This window comes from Macadamia integrifolia, chromosome 11 (genome assembly GCF_013358625.1).
Source record: "Macadamia integrifolia cultivar HAES 741 chromosome 11, SCU_Mint_v3, whole genome shotgun sequence".
Taxonomy (NCBI): Eukaryota; Viridiplantae; Streptophyta; class Magnoliopsida; order Proteales; family Proteaceae; genus Macadamia; species Macadamia integrifolia.
Genome location: NC_056567.1, coordinates 25,324,043 through 25,339,167, shown reverse-complemented (window position 1 = coordinate 25,339,167; position 15,125 = coordinate 25,324,043). Strand labels below are relative to the sequence as shown.

The window sequence follows — 15,125 nt, the reverse complement described above, 5'->3', positions numbered from 1 at the left end:
GGGGGGGGGTGGTTGTTGGAGGTCATTCCAATATATGACAGGTGTTGGTTGTGATGTCGGTTCTCCTAAATATTTTCCATTGCTTGTTTCATTTAGTTTTTGTTCCTCATGAAGTGCAAGAATGGGAAATTGAGTTCATGATTAATTTTGGAGCCCTTTTAGTTTGGGATTTGATTCTACCTGATTTGATTATTAGACTTTGTGAGGCAGCTTCTGACTTGGGAGTAACTGTAATGAAATGCCTTCAGTTAATTCTGACCTCTCAAAGCTAATTCCACTGTCCCTATCTGTATGGGGTGTCCATTGGACCAATATATGCATCTTTGTTTTTAATATTGGAAGGTTGCTTAAGCCCTGAAGTACTTTCTATGGAGCAGAATTATGTCAACATAAGTAAAGCATTCATATTGTGTATAACTAAGATGAGGCTGTTGAGATTTGGGATGAATGATGGGGAAACTGGAAATGATGTAATCAGAAATTCAGTGCACTTAGCTGAAGTTAGAATTGATATAATCTGAAATTGATTGCACTTGGTTTCATCCTCTGTGACAAGGATAATTGGGGAAATGCTCTAATGAGAATTAAGTGATTTGGCGCAAGAAGTGAGAGAAAAATTGAGGAGGTGAGAAAAGAGATGATGCTTATGATTTAAGAGAAGATATTTTAGGAGGAACTATCGTGGTAAAGGCTTAAAGCTGTTAAACATAGGTTAATTTACTCAGAGACAGAGAGAGAATGAAGGTAAGGGGAACAGAGAGGGGTTCTTCTTTCTCCACACCCCCCCCCCCCCAAAAAAAAAAACCCCCCCCCCCCCCCCAAAAAAAAAAACCACTCTTCTTCAGAAATGCAAAATGAATTTAAATTTCTGTAATATTAATGGGCTGCTTTTGACCTTTTAACAAATAGTCATGCTATTTGGCCTTCAAACAGTTGAACATGTGTGAATATATGAAAGATAAATTATGGCTTTTTGAGTGTTTGTTTTCCTTTATTCCCAAGTAAATGTTTCAAAGAAAGTTTATACAGAATTAAATAAAATTTTCCAATTTATTCTGGATTTGTTGTCTTATTTGAAGTGGAAAGAATATACATTGAATTCCTCAGAGTTGAGGATAAAATTCCATTCTCCTTTAAAGATTCAAGGGTTTTTAATTAAAATGGTTTTAGTTCTGATCTTCAGTGAGGGAAAACCAAGGCTCAAAATGGACCTGTTATGGGTCTGTTATGGTTGTTGTTTCAATCATGTGTTACAATATGAAACTGTTTCATGTGGAAATTAATATGGCTGATTGAAAGGTGTATTTCATAATTGCAGGTGATTGAAATCAGATATCGTATATTGACATGAGTGGTTGTTGCTTTGGTTCCTGGCTAGTAAAAGGAAGAAAGGCTCATGCTCATACTCAGGCTCATGCTCATGCTCATCAAGATGCAAATGGTAAGAACTTTTTGATGAGGTTTTACAGGCTAGTAAAAATTATAATTTTCTTTACAACTAATTCTGAGTTTCCCCCTGTTTTGCCATTTGCTTCTTGATGAGGTTTTTTGGCTGTTGGCTGCCAGACTGAGAGCATACTTTGTTTGGACTTAGCAAACTTTTGGGTGACCCTCCCCAGTTATTGGGTTTCTTTTCTAGATAGATGCATTCAAAAGATATCACATTTTTCAGTGAACTGTATCTAAAGCAGTCAACGAACGGGAGTATCTTCTTATATTCTCTTGATGGGTGAATGTGTTTTAGAAAAGCAATACATTAGTCACTTCTTCCACAACAGCTCCTTTAGAGAATGAATAACAACAGATCGTGATCCAAATTGACCAGTAAAATATATTTTCTTCTGTTCCTTCTTGACAGTAAAATCACTGCTATAACAGAACCATGGGGGATTATAATGACCAATCTGTTCTTATTGTTTGACTTGTTGGGTATTTTTGTAGTGTCTTTGCGACGGGATATTAAACTCTTCTCTTACAAGGAATTGAGATCTGCAACAAATAGTTTTCATGCAAGCAGTAAGATTGGTCGAGGAGGTTTTGGAACAGTTTACAAGGTACTTACTAGCTCGTTTAAATTTCACTGTGGAAAAAGGAAACTATATGAACATGCTTTTCAAAAGCACCATATGTCTGTCTTACTTCATTTCTCAACATTCCTGAAAATCTTGTAAGGTAATAATGTTGAGAATTTTGATACTTGTGACGGTATCTATGTCCTGTACTTCGGATGTATATGTTAAAGAAACAAAAAAAGTACTTATAACTTTGTTTAAATTCCATTGTGGTAAAAAGAAAGTACACAAAAGGCTTTCAGACTCATTATATGTCCATCTTTTTTCATTCCTTCAACATTGTGGAAAATTTTGATGGCTAACAATGTTCAGAGTATGACATTCCTAAGGATATATTTGTCTTCCCTGTACTTTGAGATGTATTTGTTGTAGAAACAGTTTATAAGGTTTTTATGGCATAATTGCCCCTACATAGTCCAGTATAGTGAAGCTTCTCTCCATGGTCCACCCTAGTTCTGCCACATGGAAGGTGATGTGGAAATTCCAATGTTGGATAGACAGGTCAAGGTCTGGATTGACCACGTGTCAAATTTCAAACTCAAATTCAATTATTTACCCTCCCATCTATGTCCATGCACCCGTTGGTAGTTTTTGCACCCTCTTCATGGTCCTGAATTTTTAATGCTTCATTTTTCCACTTGACAAACTCCATTTCAGCTGAAACTTCAGATGTGAGTAGGGGATGTTGGGGCTATCTGTCCACAGAATTTGGGCCCCACAAACATTCCATGGGGTTACAAAAGGGTGGGTTGTGTGTAGAAAGGCCTAGCATGGATGTGGAGAAACTTTTGGCCATTTTGATAATCGTGTTTTGGATATTTTTTGTGGTATTTATAAAAAAAAATACATTGGTAAAATAAAATATATGAGCATGCTTCAAACTCATTATATGTCCATCTTCTTTAATTTCTCAACATTCTTGAAAATTGTGGAAAGGTAATGAAGTTTTGAATGTGATAGTGGTGAGAGTATATATCCTGCAAGTTGTAGAGTAGTTACTATTGCGCTTTTGGTTGTATTTTATGTTGTTGTGTATATCCTGCTTTACTCTATTTTTATTTTATCAACAAATCATTTTTTGGACACCAAATCACTAAATAAAATAGAATTTAAGAGAGCCGAAACCCGTAATTGATTTTTCTTTCTCTGCCTCGTTGTCTTCTTCTTGAACCCTGGAATCTTTAACCAGTTGAACCAATTAGGAGAGCCAAATCTACCTTTAAGGGTTCAGGATACTGGTTTGAGGATTCTAAATAGAGGAGGGTTGATACGTTGCTAATACCTTGAAAGCATCAGATCATCAAAAGGTTTTGGAGGAACACCAACCCAGCAATATAGCAGCATCAATTATATGTCAAACTAATGTGGTACAAATAGGTAACTCCTGTCGTTGCCTGATTACTTGCTTATATGTCGGCCATATTTCTCCCACATCACTTGCCTTCCATCCCCATGCTTATAGCCAAAGATGGTTCCACACTCCACAGAGTTGAAGACATTAAGGCAGAGGTAGTCGACTATTTTAAGGAGATCATCCTCCCTTCTTCCATTGCATCCTCTAAGCCTATCCCTTAGGGGCTTCTCAATGAATTCATCCCCAGTCACCTCATTGGTACCCTCTAGGCTATCCCCACTGACGAAAAGGTCCTAGCTGTTGTCCACTATCACAAGGCCAATAGAGCCCCTAGCCTTAATGGCTTCAATATGGGATTCTTCTCCTCCTGGTACATTATCAAAGAAGACCCCATCAATACCCTTAAGAGTTTCTTCTTCAACCCCAATCAAATACAAAATATTAACCACATCTTCCTTTGCCTCAACCCTAAGAAAGAAGGTGCCTCTACTATGTCCTACCTCGACCAATCTCCCTAGGAAATCTCTTATACAAGTTCATTGCCAAAGTCCTTGCCAACATGCTTAAATTGGTGGGTTGACTCTCTTGTCATTGACAATCAATTGACTTTCATCACTGGTAGAAGTATCATTGATTATGTCCTATGCAATGAGCTTGTCCGAAGCTTCAACAGAAAAACCTATTCCCTTGTTTCCCTTATGAAAATCGACATCCAAAAATATTTTGACTCCTTGAGGTGGGACTTCATTTCTAATAAGATGGCCTTTCCTTTAGTTTTTGTCAATTGGATCTATCACTACATTTTTTCTCCGTTCTTCTTGGTGTTTGTCAATGGTATTCCAGCCAGTTTCTTCACCTCTACTTTGTGCATTCATCAGGGCTGTCCCCTCTCTCCATTTATCTTCTCCTTGGCCCTTGAAGTCCTATCTAGAAGTATCCAGTCTTGTACGGATCAACATCTTATCTCTCCCATTCTCAAGTGTAAGGCTCTTAAGCTTATCCCATCTCGCCTTTGTTGATGATCTCATGATCTTTTCCAAACTGAATATTGTTTCAATTGAGACCATTATGTCCTGTTTGCACCATTTCAAAGGGATACTAGGCCTTTGGATCAATCACATGAAATCTCTTTTGTTCTTAGCCAGGGTATTTGATATTGTCAAGTCTCGTATGAGAAGACAAGATTCTCCTTAGGTCATATTTTGATCAAGTACATGGGTTTATCTTTGATTCCGGCCAGGTTGAAACTCATCACTGCACTCCTATATTAGATCTTATGCACAAGAGGCTCCAACTTTGTAAGGGCAGGCTTCTCTCCTATGCCAACCTCTTGGAATTGATCAGTTTTGTCATTCAAGTCTCTTACATCTATTGGTTTGGTATTTTTAGGTTACCCCAGTCCACCATTAAGGAGTTGGAGTCCCTCATGTGTCTCTTCATATGGAAATAATCTGAATCCTCGATATGCCTCCACCCAATCAGCTGGGTTGTTGTCCTTCTTAATTCTTCCCAAGGATGAGGAGGTCTTGGCTTGAGACGAATCAAAGATGTTACTTCAGCTAGTATTCTCAAACTGATCTAGAAGCTTGTGGCTAAGAAGAAACGTATTTAGGTTAACTGGGTCTACTCTAGACTTTGTTATAATGATTCTATTTGGAATGCTCCTTCTATTAGTGATACTTCTTGGGTCTGGTGTAAGATCCTAAAGCTTAGGCCTATTACTCTTGGGGCCACTTCCTATCATATTGATGATGGCGCCTCCACCTACTTTTGGCTTGACCATTGGCACCCCATGGGTCTTCTCCTCCACTCAGTTGGGTGCAAGATCCATATATAGTTTGAGATTTAGTAAGTTGTCCATGGTTGTAGATATCATTCGACATGATGATTGGACCCCCTACTACTTCCTCTCCCCTGTTCTCTGCCATAAGGAATGCCTCACCTTAGATTCCTAGAAGGCATAGTGGTGGGGGAGATATTATTGTTTAGTTTGCATCTTCTTCGGGCCTATTGAACTACAAAATGGCTTGGGATCAGAGCTCGTGATCCTATGTCCTCCTGGTGCAAGTTAGTTTGAATGAAGAGCCACATCCCCCGTCACAGCTTCTCTATTTGGCTGGCCCTCTCCAATCTCCTTACAATGCAATCCTTTCTCTTTCATCATCAGATTCTAGTCTCCGACATCTGGTTGGCTCTGTTGGAATGCTATAAAAGATGTGGACCACCTCTTCTTTGCTTGTCCCTTCTGCTCCTCAATTTGGAAAGGGATCCTAGCTAAATGCTGGCCGGGGAGACGAAGGATTCTTCCATTTGCAAGGGAATGGATTTGGGTGGATATGTCCTTCGCCGGTAAGTCAGTCTGTGATGCGGTGGGTAAGCTTTCCTTTAATACTGCAGTTAGCTATATCTATATGGAGCGCAATCTCTGAAAATAGACCTCTAGCTCTGGATCTTTCTAGCAGATTTGGGACTTGATCGCTTTTAATGTAAGAAGCAAGTTATCTACAGTCTCCTCTTGGTGTGTTGATTTCCCCAAGGAACATGCTTATTGTTGTCTGCTATGGCTTGCCCTTTTCATTACTGCTGCCCTCTGTCCCCTCTCCCTGATGTTTGGGTTTTTCTTTCATTTGTATTGTCAGCTCTGTAATATTTTTTCTAGGGGTTCCTTGTTTCTCTTTCTACTTCTGGGAATGAATTTTTAGTCACCCAAAAGAATAAAAGGCTTAAAGACTGGTTAAGAGAATAAGATTCAAACTCATTGCTGACTTTTATACATAAAATATGAAATCTCAAAACTAGAGTATGAGAAAAAGTGATAACTCAAAGAAATGACTAGACTCAAGTCCAACCCCAAACGGGTAGAACAAAATTTTCTGAAATATTTTGGAAGGATAGATTTTTAACATCTCAATAAATATTAACCAAATAGTTTCCCTTGTTTGGTGCAAAAACAAATAAGAATGATTGTACTTTATTCTGTAGATCCAGTAGTGAGTCCAGTGACTAGGTGTGTTTCTTGTGGAATTTACCCTTCTCTATTGGTTCCCTTTGGTTGGATGAAGAATGATAGGCAGTAAAGCATGCAAAAGAGAGGAAATTTTCACTTTACGTGGGATTTTTGGCTGGATGGAAAATCCTAGAAAGTGGAGGTATCCCTTACTTTCCTACATTTGGGAGGATAATGAGATGGAAAAAATGATGCTCTTTTGATAAATATAAACATTGGCTTGCACTTTTCATCCAACCAAACATATGAAAGTGCATAACAGAAAGGTAGTTGTTTTACTTTTTACACTTTCCCCTCTTTCAGTCCAAACAAATGTAATCTTGGGGCTTGCTTGATGATGTTTCCAACGTTCTTGCTTTGTATATGAACTAGGTTTTGGCTTGTGTGGTTTTGCCCTTTTTATTTTTCAGTTTTTGAGATGAAAATAGAAGATATATGGTTTATTTAGGATTAAGGTTATAGTTTATATATAAAAACAATTGAGAAAATCCAAAATTTTGAAAAATATCATTCAGATTCAAACTCTAAAGAACTTAAAACCCTGAAAATGTTTTATATTTTTAAATCTTGACTGCAGCACTGGGATAATGTGGTGGTAATTGAAGCAATAAATGATGTGGGTTGAGGTTCTGAGCATGAATTTAAACCTTGGGATCTGGGATTGGACTGGACTCAGCCAATCCTAATCTGATCGTGAGTTGACTTGACTGAGTTTGGCCTATCCCAACGAAGAATTATTGGTAAGAGGAGCTGTTCAGACTTTTTTTTTGGTGTGGGGGGGGGGGTTGAAGTGTCCATTATTGATTGATGGTTTGGACTTGATTGATCCTAAGTTGACTTTCCCTAGTTGCCTGATACTTGAAACCATGGTTGTGTTTGTGATAAAAGATCTATTATATGTGACCTAGGAGAAGTATGGACCTAGACTGAAAAAAGTGGAATAGTAGGATCTATGATAGGGAAGCATTAGGGGTAGGGAAGAATCCTTGAGGTGAACTCAGAGTTGCAGGGAAGAGGGAGAAATCGCACAAAGAAAGGGGGAAGGAGAATCACACACACAACCCTCAGGCTTTCAAACATAAACTCAATTCATCATTCTTTAAATCTGAGAAATTAGATTACATTAGCTCCTCTATGTAAAGAGGGCAGACCAGCAGTCATAACCTAACTAGGAGTTAAGACTCCAAGTAGGACTAGACATTACATAATAAGGGTTGGACTCCAATAGGACTAGACTAGAACTCCAACATGGAGTTCGTAACTAACTAGTCATTCACTAATAGGGAAACCTAAACTGACTAAAAACTAAAATAACAATTGAAATAGACTTAAAACAGGACTCTAACTAAACTAACAAATTAAATCTCGTTTTCCTACTTTCTACCCATAATTTAAGCCCATTAAAGTGGCCCATTATAGAGAAAACCCATAGGATCAAAGGCCCAACATATACATAACCCAACCCAAGGTTTATTTGCAATAAAATTAGCCCATTAAGTGAGTTATTTACATCAATCTATCTTCCTCACCCCAAATAGTTGACAGAAGGCTTTGTTGAGTCAAAGGGTATTTGGTTCTCAATCTCACACTTCTCAGATCATGTTCACTCATGCACCGCCATGTACTACAAGAATAGAGTTCTTGCACTTCATCCATTGGATTTGTTTTCTAAGGTTGACAGGAAGTTAATTGGCTATGAAGTTTTGCTAAAAGTTTATCCTTTGAAGTTCTAACCAATGATTTTGGATGCTCAATTCTTCCTCTACTTTGCATTATTTTGGGAAAATTTGATCCATACCTTTCTTGGAAGCAGAGGGCGGACCTCGGCGCAATGGTAAGGCCATTGTGACCCAGTGGGTACACCCTTCACCTTTTTTGGATATGGGAGAAATTTGACTCTTTATCCGCCCTATTACTTTCACTTAAACTAAATATATGGAAAGAATTGCTGGCATAAAATTAGAAAAGAATATAAGTCTAGACGGTTTGGCCTCTTAATTTCATTCTTCTACCATTCACCTGATTGTCAGCATTTGGGAGCTTTATTGTGTTAGTGTTTTAAAGGGCATAGATTTTTCTAGTGTTCAGTAACTTCACATTTACCTTTTTACACTGGAGATTTTGAGCATGGAAAGATAGTTTCTGCTATTCTCATGTATTTAATGTGTTGATTTTGTACTTGTCATTGTTACTTTTTGCTAGGGAATCCTTAATGATGGAACAGAAGTTGCTGTAAAGGCACTTTCTGCTGGATCAAGACAGGGGGTGAACGAATTTTTGTCTGAGATTCAAACTATCACAAATGTTAAGCATCCTAATCTAGTTGAGTTGCTTGGCTGCTGTATTCAAGAAAATAATCGGATTTTGGTTTATGAATATGTTGAAAATAACAGCCTTGATCACGCATTATTTGGTAATTTTCAATGACCAATGCAGGTGAATAACTTGTTTCATGCTTAAAGGGGAACTCTAACAAAAATTTGTTTATCTTGTTCATTAAGGGTCTATGAGTAAAATCATTGAGCTGAACTGGAGCAGAAGATCTGCCATTTGCATTGGTACTGCGAGAGGTCTGGCTTTCCTCCATGAAGAGCTGGAGCCACATATTGTGCATAGAGACATCAAATCTAGTAATATACTTCTTGGCAAGGACTTTGTCCCAAAAATTGGTGACTTTGGGATGGCTAAACTTTTCCCAGATAATATTACTCATATTAGTACACGAATAGCAGGAACATTGTAAGTTATCTTTCATATCAAAAATTTGTTGGCAGTTTGTTTATTTTATTTATTCGCATAAGATCTTTGTGCCGTTCTTGGCATAATATTGCACCTTTCTGCTTTCATTTAACTCTAAGAAAAAGGAAGATGAATAATGGCCTAACTTTTGGTAGAAATTTTGATTCACTTGGTGATCTTTGTTGACCATTTATTGATTAAACTGCCTATATACCCTGTAGGTCATTTATTCTTTCTTTCATTCGTCTTCCTTTTTCTTATATATTTAAATTTAGAGATCCAATGGCATGATGCATCTAAAATTTCTCAATCAGATACGACCTTTGCCATAGATCTGTGGTGTAGTCCTCGGAACTTCTTGTTCTGGGGACTAGTTCATTGAATCAAGCAAAAAATATATGACCATGAACCTTCCAATAAAAATGATTAAAGTTATTTTGTGGTTGATTAACTTTGTGTAAGAAACTCATAAAATTTATTTATGTGCTTTGTTGTTGTTAGTGTAATAACTGTAATCGTTCGTAGCATTATATCTATCAACCTGTTTTGTGGTTGATTAGCACGGGTGAATTCTCTGTGAAATGTGAGTATAATGGAGAAGTTGCATTCCCCTTCCCCCCATTCTTGCTCTGTTGAAAGAACTTATGAATAAGTAATTGAGTTGAACAGAAGAGAGTAAAAGGGTTGGACAAATCCTGAAAGGACAAACAAAAGATACAAGGCTTTAGAAAGCTATTCCCTTAGGTTTTTTGATAGATTTCATTTTATCCATTAGACATTGCTTGTGTGAAGATAAAATCAGCAAATGATCAAATTCTGAGCTCTTCAAATCCCAAGAGGTGTAGGAACCCGGACTTGATGTAAGATTAGAATCACAAGTGATCCTAATCCCAGGCACGATCTGAAAATCTGGCTGCATAGGGAGAAATTCGAGAACTCACAAACCGTGGCTCAAATGGAGCTGAAACTTGGAGTAGATAGTTCTTATATGGGTCAACAAACCCTCAAAAGATGTGACAATTCCGATGGTTGAATTGAGAGTTATGTTGTCGACATGAACTAGGAAACTTTTGATTACTCTTCAGAAACTAGGGTTCCGGGCATCGGATGATCAAATTGGAGTGAAGATCCCTTGTAAGATGTAAAGGTATCCTTTCAAAATATGAGCTCGAACTGTTGGTTGGTTTAGGAGATCTGATGTAGGTTACCAATAAGAAACAATTGGAAGATTTGGGAAAACTCCAAGTACAACCTTCAGCTGGACTCAAGCTGCTGGTCGAATGGCCTCTTTGATGTGGAGAACAAACCCTCCAAAGGGCTTCCAAAGATGGCTGCTGGTTGGGGAGATCTAGCCTTGGTCAATCTCTCTCCAAAACCCTGACAATAGTGATTGATTTTGGAACCTGTGGGTGAACTTAAATCTGAACTTGGTGGCTGGTTTTGGATCTTCAATCACACTTCTAAGCACACTCAAATCACTCTCTCGAAAAGGCTAAACAGAAAATAAAGAAGGAAAAGAGAAATCGATGAAGGGGTTGAGAAGGGGGAAGAAGAAGGTTAGGTTTTGTGCATCTCACACCTCAAGTTTAGGCATCTCACCTAGGGCCTCTCACCCAATTGTATCCCACAGCAAAGCAGCATAAGCCATCTCAAAATAAACTTCATTAAATTGTCCAGTTGATTACAATGGTCTCTCTTAAATAGGCTAGGCACAGCCTCACAAATTGAAACAAACTAAAAAAAGAAACTAACATAAAATAGAAATTAATGACTTTTAGAAACAAACTACTGACTTGTACTCTAAGAAACTAACATAAGACAATAAAGGACTATTCTAGAAGACTAAATCTGACTTTAGTAACAAACTACTGACTTGTACTAAGAAACTAACATAAGACAATAAAGGACCATTCTAGAAGGTTAAATCTGACTTTGGCTACTTGTTAACAGGGAAAAAAAAGGGACCAAATTACTGTTCATAGGTACTGTTCACTTGAACAGTAATATCTGGTTTTGGTTGGCTTGATGGGCCGACATTGGGGCTGGCTGGTCTGGTTTGATTGAACCAGCATCCCTCTTCTTTTGCAGGCTCGATCTATATCAGGACTGAGACCTGCAAAAACTTCATAATAGATGCTGAAACATGAGTTACTTATTCATAGATGCTGCAACTGTTAAAATTAAGAACTATGGTTAAACATTTTTTTTAGTGGGAATTTGGATCGTAAAAATATTAAGGTTTTAGACTTCACAAGCAACCACACAAAAGGTTATGTCGGTGAACCACATGATGAGATTGACATGCTGAACATCAATAGATGTTAGTGTACCTATATGAAGTGGAAATTTTTACAGGTCAACTGGTTATCAAATTTTTAACTTGTATGGTACCTTCGCAAACATGCTCTACTTAGGATATGAAGTCATTGGAGAAATTATGGTTCATTTTTGGGAAATAGCTGGTATTTTCTTGAGCGGTCATCTTCTCCTGATGTTGTGGAATAGTGAAAAACTTGTGTGTGTTGTGCTCCACATGGTAACCTTCATTGCAAAAATCTAAATGATTAAGGCTTCATTGCAAGTTTGCAACCATCTAAATGATTAGGCGCACTGCAAAAATCTTCTCAGGTGAAGTCTGAAACTATTGTAGCATTTTTCACACTTGGTGCACATGGAGAGTCTTATCTCTCAGTTGATAAGGTTTATTTGTTGATTACTATTTTGTGCATCCAAATTCAGTGTCCCATGCCTAGTTCTGGATTCCTTTTTTTTTTTTTTCCCCTTAATTTGCTATGGTTCTGACACATGGTGTGATATTATTCCATGTAGTGGTTATTTGGCACCAGAGTATGCAAGGCATGGTCAGTTAACCAAGAAGGCTGATGTATATAGCTTTGGGGTCCTTGTGCTTGAAATAGTAAGTGGTAGAAGTAGTGGAAAGGCGAACTGGGGAAAAACGCAGAAGTTTCTTCTTGAATGGGTGGGTCAGTTTCCCTTTGTAAATTTTGTCAATCATATCAACAGTAGCATCAAAATTCTGAAGCCCATTTCTCTCTGTCATTGTTTTGGGCATCATCTTTTTGTATAAAATTTTTGAGTTCTAGTTGTTCATTTGTGATTAACTGGTGAACTTTCAGCTGCCAAACTTTCTGTTTACCAATTGAGTCTCTTAACTCTTTTCATAATAATCCATATACTCTTCTTGCATATGTATTTACAAAAAGCATTGATTGGATTTCACAACATTTTTTCCCAAATAAAGACAACTACAACATTTTTACCTGCTCAGGGTATTCTATTTAGTTTTCTTCCCCTTCAAGCCTCTTCTGCAGTCGGTTATTAAGTTCTGTTTTTGTCCTCCCTCATGTTCAGTCAGTTGGAAAAAGAGACTGAACAATTAGTTGCTCAGCCTTCAAAACTTTCATTGAAAGACAAAAATTTAAATTTATCTGCCTATTGGCTCCTGTTGATGGACTATGATATGAACTTTTTTGTTGGAATTTAAGTCCATTTATGTAATGAAAAAAGAAACACTCCCACAGTCGTATCTTGTTCATGATCTAAATTAAGTCATTGTAACTGTTTTGTTCTTTATTTCTTGCCCGTGTTTTTTTTCCTGTGATGTCTAATTTAATGCATTGACAGACCTGGGAACTCTACGACAGAGGACAATTATTAGAGCTGGTTGATCCAGAGGTGGGAGAATACTCAGAGGAAGAAGTCCTTAGGTACATCAAGGTAGCCCTTTTTTGCACCCAAGCAGCAGCTGGCAGAAGGCCTACAATGACACAAGTTGTTGACATGCTCTCTAGACCCATCCGGCTCAACGAGAAGGAACTGACTCCCCCAGGTTTCTTTCAAGAATCAGAAAGGCTCAATGACAGCTTACCTTCTTCATCAAATAAAGCATCAATTAACTCTACCACCCAACTGCTCAGCTCTCCTGTCATCATCACCGAGGTGGATCCTAGATGATTTGAGTTATCACCTTGAGCCAGCGCAAAAGATTTTTGGAGAAAATATTTTTTAAATTAATTTTTTTCTTGTGGAGGGTGAGGGTGGGCGTGGGGGTGTGGGTGGGGGTTGGGTGGGGGTGTGGAACGAACCTGGAAAGGAGTAGTTTACTTGTATCTTATTTTAGGTGCGGTGAGTATATTTGAGGTTCATGTGTTTTTATTTGGGGTTCAAAATTGGCTCTTCTAGATTACCTAAAAAGAATGGAAAGGACTAACGAAGGAAAACTCTCTCTCTCTCTCTCTCTCTCTCTCTCTCTCTCTCACACACACACACACACACACACACACAGTTCTTTTACACAACATAATCTAGGAAACTCTCATCTATGAAGGACCACTCATCATGAATTTATGGAATACTTTTCTTCATGGATCATAGCTTTATTGACTCTAAATTCTTACTTTACAGCACGACTTAATTTAGTCCATCAATGGTATAATTAGTGAACATTCCTTTTGGTATAATATTGTACTAGCTAGTATCAGTGCTTTAGGACTGAAGTTTTTCTTTCTTTTTTTTTTAATTATGTAGACCGCAAGGAGAGTTAGGTGAAGGATACAAAAAGGTCAAACCCCACCAACAAAGAACAAATCACCTGAAACCTGCCGAAGATTTACCATCAATAGCTGCATCTTCCCTTCATATTTAACAGAATAATTCAAGTAGTAAACTGTAACACCCAGGAGAAGCGTCATCCCTTCAGTGCATGATTCATCAAAACCACCTTGACTGGTAAAATCTAAAAGGAAAGTACCCAGTCACAGGAAATACATTCATTTACTGTAACACAATTGAATTCCATAGCTTGGTAAAATAAATTAAACTGCAATTTCTCATGATGCTTCGAATTATCCATGATGAACTACAATCCTCTTGGAAACTATATGTGAAAACTGATTCTGCTTGACTATCTAATATTTCGATCCCAATAGGGAGGATGATGGGATAGTAAGTAAACTGCAGAAGGCGTTGCCTGCCTCTGCTATCATCTTCGACGCTATCTTTGATGCCTTTGCCTTTGGTTACCTACTGGACGCGCCAGGGAGGTTACCACCAAACGCAAGGGAGGGCAAACAGAGGGAGCGGAGCACAAACCAGCCCCTGGAAAGTAGCATGGAACTAACTTATCTGGACGAAAAATAACATCATAACTTAAGTCTGTGACAGCAGTTGCTTCTATCTCCTCAACTGAAGTGGCTTGAGCAACTCTGGTGAGACAGTGGATTACCACATCTTTAGAAGCTATTACTGAAGTAATGCTTCATCCGAATTCACATTCAACCATTCAATGGTGGGTATAGTTTTTAAGGCGGTAAGGCGACGGAGGCGTTTGAGGGTCTTTCAGAGCAACTTAGCTATAAGATAGGTATAAAGCATCGCCTTATCGACTAAAGCATTCCTATGTAACGTTTTTATAAAACCAATCTACTTGGCTCAAATCCTAGTTGAATCCTATTACTCATATGTAAAATAAATATTAAATGTTCATATTCATACCAATGTAAGATATTCATCAAAAAAACAAATCAATAAAGTGAATAAACTAAGTTCATCTTCATCAATCATCAATCATCAATCATCAATCATCATAATATATTAATTTATAATATAAATACATAATTATGAAACAAAATTATAAATATAAAGCAAAGAAGACATAAAAAATACAAGTATTTATTATACTTACCTCTATGATGCCAAAATGAGTGCCTAAGTCCTAAGGTCATCCACTATATTTCTACTCCCGTCAAAGAAGAATGAAGCTCACCGCTGCCAGAGCAAAATGGTGGCTTGGATCAATGGCTCTTCCTTGTTCCTTGATTCCTTCTCAAAGCCCTTTCTTAAAACCATTGACAAAATCCAAACCCTGTTTGTGAATCGTGTTTTTGTTTTGTTTGTTTTGGTTATTTTTGATGGAGTAAAGCTGATCCCATAC

The 15,125-nt window shown here is 37.7% G+C and overlaps 1 protein-coding gene across 1 annotated transcript in view; it reads left to right on the top strand.

Annotated features, from left to right (window-relative positions):
- LOC122093494 (putative serine/threonine-protein kinase) overlaps nt 1–13,222 on the top strand; it is a 13,819-nt gene extending 597 nt beyond the window's left edge. The window contains exons 2-7 of the mRNA XM_042663838.1: nt 1,319–1,441; nt 1,942–2,054; nt 8,636–8,846; nt 8,935–9,172; nt 12,002–12,152; nt 12,818–13,222. Of these exons, the coding sequence (XP_042519772.1) occupies nt 1,348–1,441; nt 1,942–2,054; nt 8,636–8,846; nt 8,935–9,172; nt 12,002–12,152; nt 12,818–13,147 (1,137 nt within the window). The 5' untranslated portion in view covers nt 1,319–1,347 and the 3' untranslated portion in view covers nt 13,148–13,222. The remainder of the gene's footprint in view (nt 1–1,318; nt 1,442–1,941; nt 2,055–8,635; nt 8,847–8,934; nt 9,173–12,001; nt 12,153–12,817) is intronic.
- The last annotated feature ends 1,903 nt before the right edge of the window (nt 13,223–15,125 follow it).